At 42.2% G+C, this 18,531-nt stretch overlaps 2 protein-coding genes across 2 annotated transcripts; both read right to left on the reverse strand.

Annotated features, from left to right (window-relative positions):
• Nucleotides 1-354: 354 nt before the first annotated feature.
• On the reverse strand, nucleotides 355-13,187 carry sec63 (SEC63 homolog, protein translocation regulator). Its single transcript, XM_070849316.1, has 20 exons — nucleotides 12,953-13,187; nucleotides 11,933-12,032; nucleotides 10,346-10,460; nucleotides 10,008-10,120; nucleotides 9,821-9,882; nucleotides 9,313-9,371; nucleotides 9,123-9,173; nucleotides 8,894-9,002; nucleotides 8,527-8,621; nucleotides 8,239-8,371; nucleotides 7,815-7,907; nucleotides 7,468-7,613; nucleotides 7,224-7,371; nucleotides 6,907-6,989; nucleotides 6,631-6,699; nucleotides 6,258-6,413; nucleotides 5,983-6,156; nucleotides 5,535-5,735; nucleotides 3,897-4,001; nucleotides 355-3,073 (listed from the first exon to the last, which is right to left on the reverse strand). The coding sequence occupies exons 1-20, from the start codon at nucleotides 13,074-13,076 to the stop codon at nucleotides 2,936-2,938; spliced, it is 2,274 nt and encodes a 757-aa protein (XP_070705417.1). The 5' UTR covers nucleotides 13,077-13,187; the 3' UTR covers nucleotides 355-2,935.
• Nucleotides 13,188-14,293: 1,106 nt separating this feature from the next.
• Nucleotides 14,294-16,751, reverse strand: iyd (iodotyrosine deiodinase). The gene is made up of 5 exons (XM_070849519.1): nucleotides 16,489-16,751; nucleotides 15,341-15,538; nucleotides 15,025-15,184; nucleotides 14,719-14,875; nucleotides 14,294-14,514 (listed from the first exon to the last, which is right to left on the reverse strand). The coding sequence occupies exons 1-5, from the start codon at nucleotides 16,685-16,687 to the stop codon at nucleotides 14,332-14,334; spliced, it is 897 nt and encodes a 298-aa protein (XP_070705620.1). The 5' UTR covers nucleotides 16,688-16,751; the 3' UTR covers nucleotides 14,294-14,331.
• Between the last annotated feature and the right edge of the window lie 1,780 nt (nucleotides 16,752-18,531).

Below are 18,531 nucleotides of genomic sequence, written 5' to 3' on the forward strand. Positions count from 1 at the left end.
TAGCTTTATATTGCATATATGCAAATTGTTCTCCTTTAATGGGTTTCAAATTACATGCAGGAAAGGTGTTAGCTGTCTGGGAAGGATATCAGCTTCAGCATTGTGTTATCCAGAGAAACTGACCCCAGACTTGCAAATCACACAAACAGGGAATCCCCACACCTGCTTCTATGAAGAGGAAACTGGTCTGCATAGCAAAGCACCTCTGACACCCTCCTCCGCAACAGGATTATGCACCAAGTCAAGCAAAATAAACTGGAATAATTAATGTGGTAGCTAATATTTTGATATTTAATGTCATTTCAATTTTTTAGGAGTTAGGGTTAGTAAAAAAAAAAAAAAAGTGACAGTATCTCATTTAAAAGTTTTTATTTGAAATGATTTTAAATACAAATAATATATTTTTTCCATTTACAATGACAGTTCCTTTGTAAACAAAAGTGGCAGATAGATAGTCATTGGGTAGTTTGTCCAAACTGAGGCGGCCTGCCGGCCAGTCGCCTGGACGAGGTCTGTCATGGGAGAGATGGTGACGTATTTAGCCTCACTGCAGTTTTTTTTTTGTTTTTTTTTTTCCACACAGCGTAAATCACTGATGCTACATTCTATTGCAGAGCGATAAATACTCAGAGTACAATATTACCTGTTAGCATAGACCTGCCTCGAACACACTTACAGGAGGGTATAGTGCGCGCTTGTGAGTTTGTGTGTGAGTGTGTGTGTGTGTGTATGTTGTGTCAGGAGAGCCTGCCCACAGATATCCCTTCCTTTCTCTCTCCCACACTGTCATGACACACTAGTATATACCGCACAAAGTAATTAACTGTTGAGTGTGGATACTCGTGGTGAAAAGAGAAGTCATTTCTTTTAAAAACTGCCAAGTGGTGGACATACAGTGAGAGCCCACAGAGCTACACAAGGAAGCTCTGATTTTCTTTTTTTTCCCGTCTTTTTTGCGTCTAACAGATGTAAAAAACCAAGGTTAGGATGGAAAACGAGACAAAGACATGTTACATTTGTTACAACTACAGTTAAACTGGGACAAAACAAAGTAATTTTAAATGAAAGGGGGGGTTCTCTTTGTTAGGCAGAACTGCTCTGTATTCTTCAAACAGGAAAAAAACGAAACAAACAAAAAAAAAAAAAAAATTCCTCCAGGAGATTTGGTGGTGGGAAAAAAAGGGTGAAATTGGCAGTTGTACATAGAAAACTAAGCTCATTCTGCTTAAGTGACTAAAGAGAAAAGGTGCTGGACAGAATATGCTTAGTCTTACACTAAATTTAACAGGTTTTGTTTTTGTTCAAGACACTTTTCAGATCATGAGTGCTGTGCGTCAGGGACCTCGTACTGCAGTCCCTTTAACACAGGGCCGGTCACATGTCACCGTACAACTGCTAATCCTCTCTCAGCAGACAAACCTGGACTAATTAGAGGCTTTGTCATGGCAAGATCGCTGATATGTATTCCAAGATTTAGTAGCTATAGGTTACTATGAAGAGACTAAATCTAGAACTGAAAAGAAAAGAAAAGATTTTTTTTACAAACAAAAGAAACTAAACTTTTTTTTCTGCTCTCCCAAGAATCACTGGTGCATAGCACCCAAGGACTTGTATGTTGTGGTATTTCAGTTGTATTCATAAGGCCTTTTCGGACAATGAGTATACACTGGAATGTGCTACAATTGTAAAATTAAAAAAAAAACAAACAAAAAAGGATGAAGAGAAAGACAGTCACTTCTCTGAAAAGCCACAAGTATGTATTTATCTATCTATCTATATATATCACTATATGAGCCTCTTGAAAAAAGACTGAAAACTCACAACTTTTATGTAGTATATGGACAAGAAGAGTACTCATAAGTCAAACAAATCTTAACACTGCAGGTTTTGTCATCCCCCCCCCCCCTCGCCATTATACTTGAGGGGACAATTCATTTGAGGATCCACCTGTTTAACCAACAGTTGTTTCATTCAGAAAATTACAGTTTGATGTGGATCACAGGGGCAGAACAGGAATCAATTACAGAACTGACTGGAGATCGTCCGTAGACGTCTCCTTCGACAAACAGTGAGCACAAATACATACAGGTGACTGGCTGGTGTAACAGTGCGGGAAAGAAAGAAAGAAAGAAAGAAAGAAAAAAAACGAAACAAAACGAAGAACGATGAGACTCGACTGTGTCCCCGTGCGCTGAAAGGAGCAAACGTCCCAATGGTCGGCTCGGGTGTGATCCCCGACGAATAGGGCTAAAGCTCACACTTTTAAGTGTACAATAGAAAGTATCATTGGTGTGGAAAACATTGGCGCCGAGTGATTTTAAAATTAGGAGCGAGAGCGTAGCCATGATTTCCATACGGAGGTCATGTGTTTTTTGTTACTTCTGCAAAAGGAATCGGCTGTTGTACATCCCCTCTCCCCCTCGAGAAAAAAAGAAAAGAGCCCAGATAATAGGTCCTCCAGTCCACAGTGTGTCAATCTTTCACACCTGTACAAACACATACAAGGTCACAAACACACACACACACACACGTCATTCACTCACATTGTAGTGCTCACGCAAGCACACTCTCACATGCACATCCACTCTCACATACGGGCCTGGGTAAGTATTCACAGAATTATCTTCCGCCAGCGACGGAAAGCGAATGAACAAGTCTCTGTAGAAAAGAGGAAATGGAGGGGCGGGGTCACAGTCCATGTCACTGTAAAGATAAAATGGAAAGGGGGGGGGGGCTCTGTGTGTAGAAACTGTCCCTGGTGATTCTGTGTGTGTGTGTGTGTTTGGTGCGTGTGGCGGAGCACAGCTTTGCTGCTCCTCGTTCGCTGCTCTTGAGTGCTGTGGTGGGGTCAGGAGTAGGTGGCCAGTCCATGGGGGGTGGAGGGGCGGGCTGAGCTTGTGTGCGTGTGTGTGTGTGTGTGTGTGAGAATCTGCATTTAGTCGTTGTCCTCGTCGTCGTCCTCACTCTCCTCGATGCCGTCGCTGTCCTCCTGCTCCTCGTCCTCCTCCTCTGTGTCGGGGATGTCCCACTGTGGGTGGTTGTCCAGCATGGCCTTGGCCTCGTGGACCTCCAGCTGGTGGAAAAAAAAAAAAAAGTAGATATTTTAGAACATGAAACATTTTGTCTTTTTACAGAAGCACAACACCTTTGAAGTCATTAGCCATTAAAAAGCAGTGTTCAATTCCAAGGAATCTGCAGAATGTTAGGAATCTCAGGTGCTTTCACACATGTAGCTCAGTTCATTTGATCCAGACACATAGTTGCCTTTCAGTTCTGATCAGATCAACTGTTTTTTTTTTTTTACTGGAGCTGTAAACATGAAGTCCTACAGGTCGGGTTGTTTAATCAGCACCAGAGTTAAACTGACAGTTTTCTGACCAGCCTAAACAAACCAAACGGCACCAGAGTTTGACTGAGGCTTAAAAGAATCCTGCTTTTGCTGCCATCTAGCTATTGATCTCTAAAAAGTAATATAGCGTCAACATGAAATCACTGTTGATTGTGACGAGTAGTCCACCAGAATTCAAACTTTGAACTTCAACCCGCCAGTAAAATTTTAAAAAAGGCTCATTTTAACAGTTTTACAAATACTTATCAATTATTTTACCAATTGCAGAAACATCACACCTTAAGTGTGCCCTAGCTTAAATTCTGTTAGGTGTAAGAATAAAAATACAACAGTACAATTTGTGCTACGTTCGGATTATTACAGATCCCCTTTTTACCAGCACCTTGGCAGCAATTAACACCATTGTTCAGCGAGCTGCTGGTACAGTCTGGGAATGGCCTGTGGGCGTATTGTCACAGCTCTGTTAACAGTTTTGGCCAGTGACAGACAGACTCCAAGATACCAGACACACACAGACACAGACAGACAGACGAGGCTTTCTTGTCACCTTGAGTGGTTTGATCTGGTCCAGTCCAAGATAGGAATCAGAACGGAGGATGACAGAATATTGGTAGTTGCCCGTTTTGGAGGGGGCTGGAAACTTCAGCTCCACCTGGGGAACAACAACAACACACAAGAAACACACACAGCTGTCAAATCCAATCACGGCAGCGCTCACAGGGCATGATTGCTCAATGTATTCAGGATAACGCTACAGTACAGCATGTGACGGTGCTACACACTGAGGCTGGATTATTACTGCTGATGTCAAAATAAAATTACGGCCGCATAAAGAAACCAGGTGACTGCCATCAGCAGTTAAAGAGGGTTCGCCTTTTTTCTTTCCATCAAAATCAGAAACAGTAATAGAAGAAACAGAAGGAGGTAAACCTGTAAAAGGACAAACACTAACAGTGTCGGATTTGAAACTTAAAAAAAAAAGACAATCCGCTGTCCAACACTGATGACGCACAATCATTTTGCCAAAGAGGGAAGCAGTGCGGTAGGTAATCACAGATGAATGTGATGATGGGGTCCAACTGTAAATATTAGACCAGAATTACCTCTGGCTGGGATTACTATGTCGTGCAATTACATATGGCAAACATCTAATTATCAGCACAATGAGGCTAATTATTATTCAGCGTGTGAGTGGAGAACGAGCCTTGAACACAGCGGCAATTTACTGCCCTGTTGAAAAAAAAAAAGCGGCCCTTCACACACACACACACACACACCCCAAAAAAAAAAAAAAAAAAAAAATCTGTCAAACACAGCGTGTACAGGGTGACGTGACGCACACAACAGGAGGAAGTGTTGATACGACACACTAATTGATTGCTAGATGGTGAAGTGTTATGCATGGCCGGGTCACCTCTTGCCATTACATTCCTTTAGAGTGGGGACAGCTGGTCATGCTTTGGATGGATTTACACACGCCTCATTAGGCTTTTACCTCGCTGCCAGTCCTTATTGTTGCTGGAGAACACCAGGATCAGAGGTGCAAATTGTGCAAAATAAACACATCCGCACACTCCTCCGAGGAAATAATGACAAGTGCAAAGGGTTTCCTAGCAACAGGACCGCACCGTAGTGCGAGGGCCTACGGCGCGCAGGAAACAAGAACCATGAACACGCACACTTTAACTTGAGACCTTTTTACTCCAGATGGATTATAGCATAAGCCGCAATATACCCTCGAAGCACTTTAATTTGGCAAACACACAGATCTGACTTTATACTACTGTCTATAACAATGCAAATGAAATGCAAAAATGAAATGAGCGCTGAAAGGCAAACTTATCAACAATAAATTCTACATTAAATTAATGGTTTGAGTGACTTATCAGAGAAAAATGCCAAATGTTTGCTAGATCCAACTCCTCACGTGTGCTAATTTCTGCTTTTTATTAGTTTAAAATTATTGCAAATTAAATACATTTTGGTTTGTTTGATTATGTCTCTTTGTTGGAACAACAGCAGTATATTAAAAATGTCCCTTTGGGCTCCCCAACAATATAATGGGCTCAATCTTAAGCCATTTCATACACTAAAAAAACCAAGTCAGACAACGTTGACAGTGTCACACTGCACAGGCATACGCTCTCCTCTCCTTTGCTAATAAGGACAAAACATGCAAACTGACCTCTTCTGTGTCTTTTAGTGTGCAGACGTGGTAGGGCATGGAGACGAGGGTCTGATCTCGGCGGTCAGCGATGTAGAGCCACCACCACTCCTGCTTCTCCTCGGGGAAGTAGAGGCTGTAGACGGGGTGCGTCACCTTTGACTTGGTCTCGAGCAGGGCCCGCTCTCTCCGCTGGATGCTCTGCTGCAACGCCTCCCACTCCTGACGGGCAGGTGCGGAGAGTGGAGGAAGAGGTTAGGTACCAGCAGTGTTTCTCGATCGTCTTCTCAGCGGGACGGAAATCGGGGTCATCTCCGGCCAATCGTGCACACAGACAGAGAACTGCATTTTTGTGCTTCCATGTTTGGAATTTATTAGGACCGGCGCACACGGCACACTAGTGAATGATACTTTTGTCATATTGCTCAAAACTGAAGCAGACATATGCACCCATGTAAAGTTCTCTGACCTCTTCATCGTCGCCAGCCATCTCATCCACCTCTGTGTCACTTTGTTTGTCGCTGTCTTCGTCTCTCTCGCTGGGAGAGTCCTTGTTGGCTTCGCCCTCGTCCGACTCGCTGCCCTTGTCCGAGGCCTCGTCGTCTTCCTCCTTCGCTGCCACCGCCGACGCTGCAACCACCTCCTGTGACATCAGTATCCATAGCATAGAATTAATGATGTAAGTGACGCAGTTTTTCTTAAAATAAAATGACATGTTGATGCAGTTGCAGTTGGGATACGTACATTTCCTGCCACGTTGCCATTGGCCTGCTTGGCTTTGGCAGGCACAGGAGTGGCCTTCTTCTTGGTTAACTTTTTCTTCTTGGACTTCGCTGTCTTCTTGGCCCCTTTATTCTTGTTCTGCCACACTTTTGTTTTGGTTTTATTCGCGTCTCCAGGCTTTACACACAGACAAAATAAGGTAAGTATAATAATAAAAATAACATATTTTCTTTTCTTTTCTTGAAACTCAACGATATTTTACAAAAGGTTAAAACAGTCATTAAAGAAACCCCATAAAAACAGACAACACAATTTTGACCTAAACAGAGTCAGTGTGTGTGTTGTCTAAACGGGTCTTCAGTTGACATGTGCTGAGTGTGTGTGTTATCCTTACCGCATCCTCTGTAGTGGCAGCCTCCTCTGCTGGGCACGGCGTTGCCTCCTGCTCCTTTTCAAACACCTCCTACACACACACACAGTGCACAGACACAGTTAATTCATGGCCTTCCATGCATACAGACAACAGTACACTCTGGTGGTCATCCGTGGAAGTGCGTCTCCAAGAGGGGCAACATAAAGCATCCGTTTTATTCAGAAAAGTTGTGTTCTAGTGACCTGCTGTTATTACAAATGATGTAGATGTGGTTGACCAGCTGCAGTCATTCCTTACCGCCATCCGTTTTCTGGTTAAGGTGACAGTAACTGTGACAATAGAGCCCGCTGTGATGTTATTGCTGTCTTCATCATCAAGGACTGCAAAGACACAGTGAGATAAAGAAAGGAGCTGTCAGTAACAACTTTTTTGATTACTCATGAAAAATCATACTTTAGTATCTTATATCTTCAGTTAAAGTGGCACAGAGTAAGATGGTATTAAGAAGAAACCATATGACCACCTGCATGAGGAGGCGTTTAGGCTGCAGACATGTCACAGCTCGGCTAATGGCCAAACAAAGTGTGTTTGAATGTGCAGATTTCAGGACTCACCCTGCAGTTTGGTGTCCATGGTGATGTGAGGGAAGCTGCCCAGCACAGCCATGACCTCATCGTACTTCTCCTCCCCCAAGAAACGCAACATGCTGCGTCTGTCAGAGTCCTTGAGACTCACCAGGTCCTGGAGGCTCCGGACTTTATACTAAACAAGAGGAGGATAAATGATCCGTTGACCCATTGAACAACAAAACCTCTCATCTTTCTCCAAATTGCTGAGAAAAGGACACTTGGCAGTTACCTTCTTAGAGATGCAGTAGCGGAGGTGCTCCTCCTCAAAGTGAGGCAGCTGCAGCAATGGTGACTTTGACTCCTGCAGACCCTGCACTATCATTTGGGTCAGCTTCATGCAGTTCTCTATGGTTACGAGTCGAGGAGCATGGAAACCTGCAGGCATGCAAGCCAGGGCAAACAGAAAGAAGAGAGTAGTATTACTAACAAAGAACCATCTCCTTGCTCGTATATATCTGCACATTTATCAAACAGTGGGCAAAATCATTAAAGAAGTTGTTATGTGGGTTGACGGCTTGTGAGAGTTTGATTCAAAAGTGATAACTCCTGCTGGCTGTAATCTGGATGTGTGTATACCTCCTCTGCTGTTGGCCATCATGGTAAGCTGACAGCCCACGTTGATCATCTCCTGGAGGAGAGCTGGACTCTTCCTCACCACGAACCTCTGATCTGGAACAGAAAGACACACACATACCATGTTCTAAGTAGCACTTTTGACCCTCCTAATATTGCATGTTATTTCATCAGGACATATTTAAGTATTAGAACAACATATTATACAATAAGTATATAGTATATGTAGCAGTTTGTCATGTTGTTCCAATACAAATGAAGATGGTTTCATAAGTTCAACGTGAGTTAATGTCAAAACCTGGATTTTGGGATAAGAAACTTTTTTTTTTATAAATCAGCCCTCTGAGAGAAGCCTTTTGAACAGCAATTGCATACTTCTTCAGATAAGTAAAACATAATTTAATTATTTCAGATTTTAGTGTCCTACCTTCCTCCAGCTCCTCTGATACGTCCATGCGTGCCAGGTGAGCGAGCACCAACACCCTGGCCTTCAAACTATAAGGATAGCAGAACGGAGGCTCCTTCTTCTTTACGTTTATATTTCCCAACTCGCGGATCAGCTGCAGGACAGGTGGGAGACGTTGTTTATGACACATACTTGAGCTGAATCTGGCCATCTCAAAAAGTGTTTCCCTCTGAATTCAACACACAGGGGCACACATCTGCGCGTTTCCCTTCCGATGAACTCGCACATGTATGCAGTGTTTGTTATCACCTGTGGCACTTCGATGTTGTCTGTTGGTCGTATGGTGGCTTCTTTATTGCTGCGAGGGTCGAACTCGAACGCTGCCGTCAGCACCATGGCTAACCCTGGAGGGCAGAATTAGCCAGGATCAGGATCAGATGATGAGAAACTGACCTCCATACACCTAACTTTTGACTGATGTAGTCTACATGTATTCTAGGAACTGATATATTAATCATTACACAATTTTTATTGACAGGACAAGTTAGACTGAGATTATATATTGATCCCAGGGACACTTGCTATATCCCAGTTTTAGTACCAGTACAGCTTAATTGTGCTTGTGTTTGGTCAAAGTCTTGTGAGTGACATTGCATTGTATTGAGGGGAAACTCACGCTTCATGTTCATGTTGGGCGTCTTGTACATGAAATGCATGAAGAGCTGGGTAGTGTTGATGAGGATCTGGTCTCCACTGTATCGGATGGAGCGGTACCACCACGTGCCCTAAGATACGGGGAAAGAAGCAAAAAAGAAACACAGAGGGACAGTGAGAAATCCAGAAATCCAACTGCTTTATATAATATATTACACAGAATCTGACTTTGAATCATTGTGAGGACTTACCACAACAACAGGAAGGATGACCATGAAGGCTAGTCCATAAACCAACAGCACCTGGGAGAGAAAAACACCAAATTGAAAGTTAGACCTTCAAAAGCATGCATGGCCTAATGCACATCTAGCATACAAGTAAATCAAGATTCATCAAGGTTTATCAATTAAAACTATGTAGACGCAATCAATAAATACATACCAGCATCGAGTTCTTCTGGTCAACAATCCAGGCAGGCAGGGCAATACCAAAGCTGGTTGCTGGAGGGAGAAATAAGATGTAATAGACAAAAATGGTAAAATCCTCTATCTACACATAGAAACAGAACGTCACCTGACACCATGACAGCCTGAAAGATTGTTTTCCTCTTTAAAATGTTCAAAAGAAATGTAATTACTGACATTTAAACCGCATAATCTGTTGTTAGAAGGCACCAAAATCTGTGCAAACATGCTATTTTTGGTGCCCAGTGATCAGTGTGAACGCCCACAGCATTAGCGTGTGTGAACGTGGGAGACACATTTTCATCGTAGGCTCTGGGTGTCAGCTCACACTGGAAATGAATGGGCTGCCATGTTTCGGTTCATCTCCATTGTTTAACATATTCAGGCGTTCAAGAGGCTGACTCACTGACTCATCAAGCACAGACGGTGCGTCAACACATAAAATGGCAAAAGCACACTGTGGGATTTAGGGTAGCCTCACTCACCTCCTGGACCATCTGGGTTGCCGTATATTTCCCAGTTCTGCCGCGACTGTTCATTGGTCAGACTGTGGGAAAAGACAAGTACACAGATGAACCAGTCACCTCAGACTGATTAATCCCTATATTGATTATGCATACAGATGCAGTCTTTCTGTCTGGCTAATGAAGTCGAGATGGGAATGACACTTACGCAGCGTAGGCTTTGGCAATTCTCATGAACGTGGCCTCATCGCCACCTTTGTCAGGGTGGTACTTGAGTGACAGAACACGGTATTGCTTCTTGATTTCTGACAGCGATGCGCCCTGGAGACAGAAATACAATTACAGCAGCTCCTTACCCGAACACATGCAGCGTAACGACTATTACTACGGAGTCTCAGAAGTCTTGAGGATGAGATTTTTATTTTATTTTTTTAATCTAACACAAGTTATGGCTCCAATATCTTGTGCACACAAGATGAAGAGTGTTTTGAAGGACTTCAGAGGCTCAGTAGAATACAGCAGAATTTATGTCTTGTGTGTGTTTACCGGGTCCAAGTTGAGGACTTCATATGGATTGTACTCCTGGTACTCTCTGTCCAACTTGGACACCTTGTAGGCTAGTAGCAGGAACACAGCCCAGCCAAATAACAAGGCTGCTTTCCTGAAAAATGGCAAGAAAGAAAGAAATGAAAAGAAAGTGTCACACACAAATGTCTGTGTTCTCTGGAGACAGTATCAGGCCTGTCTGATTTTTAATTATTATAACTGTTTGGAGTTAAGATGTTCTGCAGAGCAAATCTGCAATGCAAATCATCTTTCAGCTTTTAACACTGCAAACACTGGGTTAGAATCTGAAAGACGACAGAGAGCTTATCTTAATATACTGCGTACAAGCAGATGGGCAGGACAGGTTCTGACATTGTTGTTGTTTGGTATTTATGCATGGACGTTGAACTTGTTTCCATGACAATGGCAAAACCCTATGGCCTGCTCTGCAGCATCTGTTGCCATGACAACCGCTCACTAGCCTGAGTTGAGTGAGTGGCTCAACCAGAAAAAAAATACATGCTGGATTCCTATAATAAATACAATCATTATGATACGGTTGTGAAGAGGAAACAGATACTGTGATTTTGAGACAAAAGCTGCGACAATCATTTGGATTTATTCCACTTAATAAATATGCTGGATGCTTCCACCGGCTCAGAGCACAAATGCAGCCATGCAAATAAAGAATTTATGAATTTTGAGAGTGAAAACAGAATGTAGGTCCACAGAGTGGAAAGTGGACGTATGAAGACAAACTTAGAAGGCAGAGACAGAGCAAGGAGGAGATGCTCTCTGACAAATGAGTGGGAGAAGATAGACAGAGTGAGACACACTTGAACATCCATCTTTCCATTAACCCACACACCCACAGAAGGAATAAACAACACTGAGGAAACAGGCTGATGTTAAGAGAAATGTTAAACAGCGCAACACCGTGTTTACACAAACAGCACACACGACTGAGAGGTTTATACATGAAAAACACCAGCCAAACCTCTGCCAAAAAAAAAACCAACATAAAACTCGCACTTCCACAGATGCATATAAGCTCCAGTCTGCCAGCGCTATGGACACCGTGGTCTTTGCCTCATCTTCACACTACAGTCACAACATCTCTGTCCAGCTGGAAACACGGACAGAATGAACTAGTCAGCTAACAGCCAACAGCTCCAGTGGTGGGAGGATGATTGAGCTTTTTCAATGCAAACAGCTCAGGCAAGTCACACCCAAACAACAGATGTGATGTGACATTTGAAGGGAGCCAAGAACCGAGAAAGCAAATCTATTATTACACTACCAAACAAACAGTGGCTAATCATATGTCAAGACATTTATGTGCAAGTAATCCAACTGAAGCTGCACTTGGATTGGAGACACAAAGCTCCACAAATAACTACAAACTGAATAATTCAGAAGCAATCTCAGGCCAACTTTGAGTAAAGAGGGCGCGATCAACTTTTTCGAGATGCTGCCATGTCACCTGAAAGCTGCGTGTCGACAAGCATCCGCACTCCCCGAATTTGTGCACATCCTGTTTGTACTCACAATGGCAAGCTAAAAATCCGAACCGCTTTATGGACTCACTTTAACGTTGGGACAATGCTCTGCTGTGACTTCATCAGCCTGAGCCGGTACCACAGACACCTGCCATGTACCCTCCTCAGGCTCTTCAGACGCAGTTGTTCTGGAAAGAGGACAGAAAGAGAGACAAAACCCACACGTTAGTAGCATCAAACACCCCCCCCACACTTAATGATCTTAATGCCACAGTAATTTGGGTGGGATTACTGTTGCTTAGAGGTATTTTAATTCAAGGAAGAGTGCTATTTTCATTTATAAAACATCAGTATTGTGGGTGTATCAGCCAGGCCGGTGGACGCTTCTGCTGCTTCAGGTGAGTCCAGAAATTTAGATTAGTATATTGTAATGTAGCCTGGACATGGGAAGATTTAGTGTGATATCAATTTAACAACTGTTAACAGCATCTTAATCTCCAATCTGTGGTCTGTCATTCAGCTATTCCAAGTGCATCAGCTGAGCAAACTTTGCTAGCATATGTTACATAACCCGTGCTAGATATGCTCTGTTGTTGACAAACAGATAGCTGTAGATAAGGAAATATCTGGATAAGGTCAATACAGGCACAAAGGCAAGCTTGAGACGCTGGCTGTTAGTGTTGAGGCTTTAGCTTAACTAAACCAGCACTTAGCTTCATGTTTACTCACTGAAGTTAGCAGCACTCGCTAGCTTTGTGAGGTTAAGCGGCTGGGCAGCCACTGGGATGGTTATTAATAAAGCTGGTAAGCAGACTGTGTCAACACTGACAGACTTGCACTGAGCCCCGAGCAATTAAAGAGAAGAGACGTGAACACCATCTTTTGGTAACGTTTGCTAGCGAACATTTACAAGTTAATGTGACGCTAGGTTAAGTTGTACAGCCTCCGTATCTGGTAGGAAGCTAGCCACATTACCAGACTGCCAACTGGTGAGCGTTTAATGTGAAACTACAAGCCAAGATGCTGTGTGAACACTTCACGTTACAGTCGCTGAGGTTAGTTAACGTTAGTTAGCTAAGTTAGCACTGAGCCAGACATCGGGCCTTACCAGCATTCTGATCCCGGGGCCAGAGGTAATATGTGGCTGGGATCACAATGAGCCCGACGAAGGACGTTAGGAAATAGAAAAAAGTGTTGCCGCTGTCATCGTACTGGAACTGTTGCCCGGCCATTTCGTAGCGGCGCTTGGGACGCCCTTCTTCTCCACCGCTGCGCTTCCCCCTTCTAACCCAATGTGTGCGACTTGACAGCCCGTTAGCTAGCAAGCTAGCACCCAGCCAGCACCAGCTCTGATCATCGGTGTACGTGGTGTACGCCTGCGCAATGTGGCCTTTCTTCTTCCTCTGTGGGCGATTCGGCGCCTTTCCTGGGCGCCGCTGACCCCTAGCGGCGGCGAGGGAGCTGCGACAGGGGAGCTGAGTGTCAATGGATTTCTGGGCACAATTAATATTGCCATGCTATGCAAATTGACTTTTTAAGGTCTTTTCAAAATAAATGTGTCCCCTGTCTGCCTAAAGACCGCTAAACTATTAGAAAAGACCGTCCTCTCTCTGTTTTCTTTAAGACTGCCAAATGGGTTCGATGCCAGACTAAACATGTTGGACTCTTGCACTTATAAAAGTTTTTTTTTTTAGCTGAGAGTTCCCACAAAAATCCAAGAATCATCGCTTTATTCAAAAAAGGGGACCACTGGTGAAGTGTTCTTTCAAGAATGGGTCATGGTTTTACAGAATGAATATTTGAATTAATAAATATCTTTATGTGATGAACATATGCTAAGAGAAAAAAAGATGTCAGCCAATACCCCACTCATCAGGTAATCACAGTATACAAAAATACAGAGTGGCTATTTCTATTAAAGTTTTATTATTTACATTTCATGGAGGGGAAAATAGAAGTACAGATTGTATTTTATTTTTGACAGCACTGCATTTTATTTTTGTTGAAGTCAGTGCAGCTGACATTCAGATATTTGCACATTGTGCTTGTTTTAATGATTTAACATTTGTGCCAATCTCTATTTTTGTAGATCGCATTGTCGGTGAGATCTCATCCTATACAATGATGTACACGATTTAAACGCCTGTTTTTGTATACTGTAATGGTTTGTTAAGATAACTAAGATTAACAGCAAATACTGTGGACGGCACAATATGTTATCATGACAAAACTCAAAGGTAGTTCTACATTGAGCTGCTCAATAGGATTGGCTACTTATTTTCCCAATCATTGAACTTCCATTAGAGATAGCAGAATTTAACAGTGAGGCTATTTTCCATTCAAAATAAAACTGATATCTTATTAAGCTGTACTTTTCAGTAAGGGGTTTATTTTTAAGTCTATGAAGAGATTGGCACCATCCATTTTTGTCTGTCTATGTGATCAAACATTTCCAAGTCACATTAGCTATTTTTTCTGTAGGTTCTGTTATATATACACTACAATATCATCCAGAGGCTTGCGTGCCAAGTCGGGCACTGTGGCTTCAGATGCAGGATAACCTACAGGAAGCAACATCAGCAGCTTCTCATTAACTGGCCGTCTGAAGAGGAGCCTGAGTTGGGGGCCGCAGTTCAGGGGCGTTGATGTGACCGTCACAAGACCCACGTTCTGATCGGTAAATGGGCAGAAAGAACAAGCATACGTCAAACACAAAATGTTTTTTTAGTTTATCCACTATTTTCATGCATTTTCGAGAAGATGCATACAGTTCTATACACACTCTTAAGTCTATCTTTCTTGTTCTTGTTTAAATGGCATTTATGACCATAAGAGAACAAGAGTAGACTCATCTACATTTCAGTGTGTCTTTACCTGTAATGCAGCCAACAGGATTCCACAGGATATGGAGACACTGATTTCATTGTAGTAATGTGTCTTTTTCTTGCCGTTTGGTAGGATGCCATAGGTCTGTTTGAAGATGAGGAGCAGATATGGAGCGATATCCAAGTACTCCTTGATCCAGTTTGTCCTGTAAGAGGGTGTGAAAGTAGGAAATGTAGTTAGACTAATAATCATTATGTATGTATAGGATAAGGGGATGGGGATTGAATGCTGTCAGTGAAGCTATGTTCACTTGTTCTAATACAAATATATTGATATAAATGTGTGCGTGCTCACTTTAATCTGGCCAAATCATTGACCCATTTGTCCCCCATCCTCTGACGGTAGTTAACCTCCTCCTCCTCCTCCACTATCTGTCTGATTTTGTGCTTCGTCTCTGGGTCTGACACCACGATGAACGTCCAGGGCTCTGTGTGCGCTCCACTGGGGGCCGTACCTGTCCAGAGGAAGGATGAGGTGGAGGAGCCAGTGGACAGAAAAGAATTAGAAAGACAGAAAGATTACATAGCTGCTATGTGGCGCTACATCAAAATGTTTTATTTTGGTTTAGAGCAGATTAACAGTGCATTTGTCCTCTTAAATTTGCACCTGCCTGCAGTGAGGATGACATTATCGATGACTTCTCTTGGGACCGGCTCTGGGCTGATGAATCGCACTGACCTCCGCTGGTTCATCAGTGTGTAGAAATCCCTGGACTTCTCCACCATCGTCTCTTCGGGGTAACGTGGTGGTGAATAGGGCACATGCTGACAGTCTTCCTCCTCATTGCTGTCTACCCAATCACCATCCTCTAAAAGGATGACAAGCAGAACCAGTGATTATGGAGGGTTAGAGTAATCTCTAATCAGGCAAAAACAATTACATTTTGCACATTGTTTAAGTACATTGTTACCTTTAGAAACCAACTTTGTTATCTCAAAATGCCTGGGTGCCTGTGCCACCCAAAGAGGCACCCAAAAATCAAATGCAAAGTGAATTTTTAGCTATAGCCTTACTAAAACCTTAATATCGAAACTACGGAGATTAATGGATGGTTAAATTCATGATAATCACTCAAAATCAACAGGGAAGGCGCATAGAAACAGCTGCTCACAGTCTTTCTCTCCCTTTCTATGAATATGTAGCTTAAATGTTTCGGTAAATAAAAAATAGTAGCCAGAACAAACAAGTAGAGGCTTTAAATTATCAAATAAATCTGGGCCTTGTAGAGTCATAAGTACGACATTTGCCTCTGAAAAGTAGTGGAGTAGAGGATAAAATATGCAAAGACTAAAATGAAGTACAAATACTGTAGCACTTTGAACTTGACAGACAGCGTAACAGGGGTCTTTCACTGTGATTGGTCTTTCTTCTGTGACAAACACAACATGTGCTAAGTCGGATTTTAGAAAACAAAAAGAAAATTCAAAGCCTCAGAGTCAGGAGTAAGAGTAACCTTTGTGGAAATGTAGTGGAGTCAAGATGTACAATATTTGTCTTTTGATAAAGTGAAGTAAAGGTCATCAGTTAAAAAAACAACTCATGTATGGTACAGAAATGTTCTAAAGTACAGTAGTTAAGTAAATGTGCTACTGTCCACCTGTGTCTGCCACAAAGTGCATGATTTTTTATTTACCAAATTAATGATTAACCCAGCTGTGGATGTGACTATCCAAAACTATTCCTAGAAATCAATCACGTCCAGCCCTGTAAAGTAAGAAGAGAAAGTAAGAAGAGAAAAAGTTTCTGCTCAGCTCTCACCATCTTCTTTTTCTGTGACTTCTGTGTCATCCTGTAAGTCCTCATCCACCCACGGTCTAAAGTCCCCTTTAGACGCCCTTTCAGTTTTTCCCTGGGTGGTCGAGGTGGTCTCCGTCTGCTGCGATCTCATGAGCATGAAGCCAATCACCAAGCACAGAACCGCGGCCAGGACGGGAGTGAGGATGGACAGGACAGCCATGGCTGCCAGAGAGAGAGAGAGAGAGAAGAGGTCAGCCTGCTGGGATCCTGCTCGCTCCCGCTGCTCAGCCAAGCGCAGACCTGGTGTTGTGAAACACTTGCAGTGTTATCTCAGGTGGGCCTATATAAGAGAGGGAATAAAACAGCCCTCTGTGGCTGGCTGCTGCTTGTTTATGTCTGAACCTGGCAGTGCTGGAATGTACAGTAACTAAGCACATTTACTCAAATACTGTATTTAAATAGCCTATAAAGTTGAGGTATTTCTACTTAACTTGAGTGTTTCCTTTTTTATGCCACTTTCAGCCTCTACACTTTGACTTTAATTAAGATTATGGATTTAAATTAGATTTTTATGCACAAAAGCTATGATGAGCTCTAAAAATGTGATGTTTTAATATAAATCAAATTGCCCAATTAGTCGATTGACACAACTATTTTCACAATTGCTATTTTTTCATGATAAAATTTCACACAAATGTAAAGATATGCTGCGTTTCTCTTTAATCATTTATTTCAAGTATGTTGTCATTATATATTTATGATCTTGGTTGGGGGAAAAAAGCATTGTGATGATGTCGTTTTGGGCTGCGGGTAATTGTGATAGCATTTGTCACTATTTTCCCATTTTTTACAAACCAAACAATCATTTGATGAATGGAAAAAATAATCAGCAGATTAATCCGTAGAGACAATAAATTGCAGTCTGATACAAAATAGTTGAAATAAAGCTCCAACTCAATCAACTACAACAGTAAAACTCTGATTTTATATTAATGCATGAGTAATATTACTCTAATGATATAGGGTAATATAGTATAACAGTCACAGGGGATGTTCTTCTGCAGTACTTTTTATACTTGAAGCACATTGTCCTGATTAAACCTGCATACTTTTACTGAAGTAACACTTTCAATGCAGGACGTTTACTTGTAACAGAGTATATTTACAGTCCAGAGTGGTTTTAGTCATTTTACCAATAAAGGATCTACTTCCACCACTACTGGAACCTGATGAACATAGCTGTTTTCTGCAGAGCAGGTCTGATACTGATTAAGGTGGTTAACGATATGACCAATGCTGCAAGTGAGCACAACGATCAGTCTATAGGCTCATCATCAGGAAATCAGACCATGGCCATCATAAAAAAGTCTAGGCTGAACCCTTAAATGTTCTTTAAAGTTAATGTTCCACTTCTTCCCGTGTTGAGCCCTCTATGAGTTGTTACATTAAGTCTAAAGTTCATATTCAATTACTTCACTAATTACAGTCTATTCCTCTCTAGAGTTTTGATATACTTAAACGTTTTCCAACAATTTGGCTCTTGTCTGTACATAATAAGTCATGCAGCGAGAGCTCCAATTGACAGAGCAGAAAGATGAGTCATGGTTTATGTTTATTCATGTTTAGAAACTCTGTTACTGACTAGTGACCCATACAGGACCAGGTTTGAAGAGTTGGACTTGTGGACACCCGGTGCAATCATTAAACTTGGATTGTTTTGCATAATCTACGGAGAACTGTGCGTTAACCACATGCCAAAGTGCATCATTTATTGCGCAGCATAAGGCTGTACACTGTACACAGCAAAATATGTTTGGCATATGCTTGTATTGCATAAAGTGTTTCTGTAGAAAAAAAAAAAAAACTCCACATGACCAACAGGTGGCGCAAACTCCTCTCTATAAGCCAGGCTGAAATCTTTGGGTTCAGAATTGTACTCATTTGGAAACATGCTGGTGATCCAGTATCAGTATGAGCATGTCAGCCTTTTCTACTAATCAGTGTGTCACACAAATGTGCATAATCACTCAATAGATACAGTTGAGTGAATGAATAACATCAGCA

This window comes from Pempheris klunzingeri, chromosome 18 (genome assembly GCF_042242105.1).
Source record: "Pempheris klunzingeri isolate RE-2024b chromosome 18, fPemKlu1.hap1, whole genome shotgun sequence".
Classification (NCBI taxonomy): Eukaryota; Metazoa; Chordata; class Actinopteri; order Acropomatiformes; family Pempheridae; genus Pempheris; species Pempheris klunzingeri.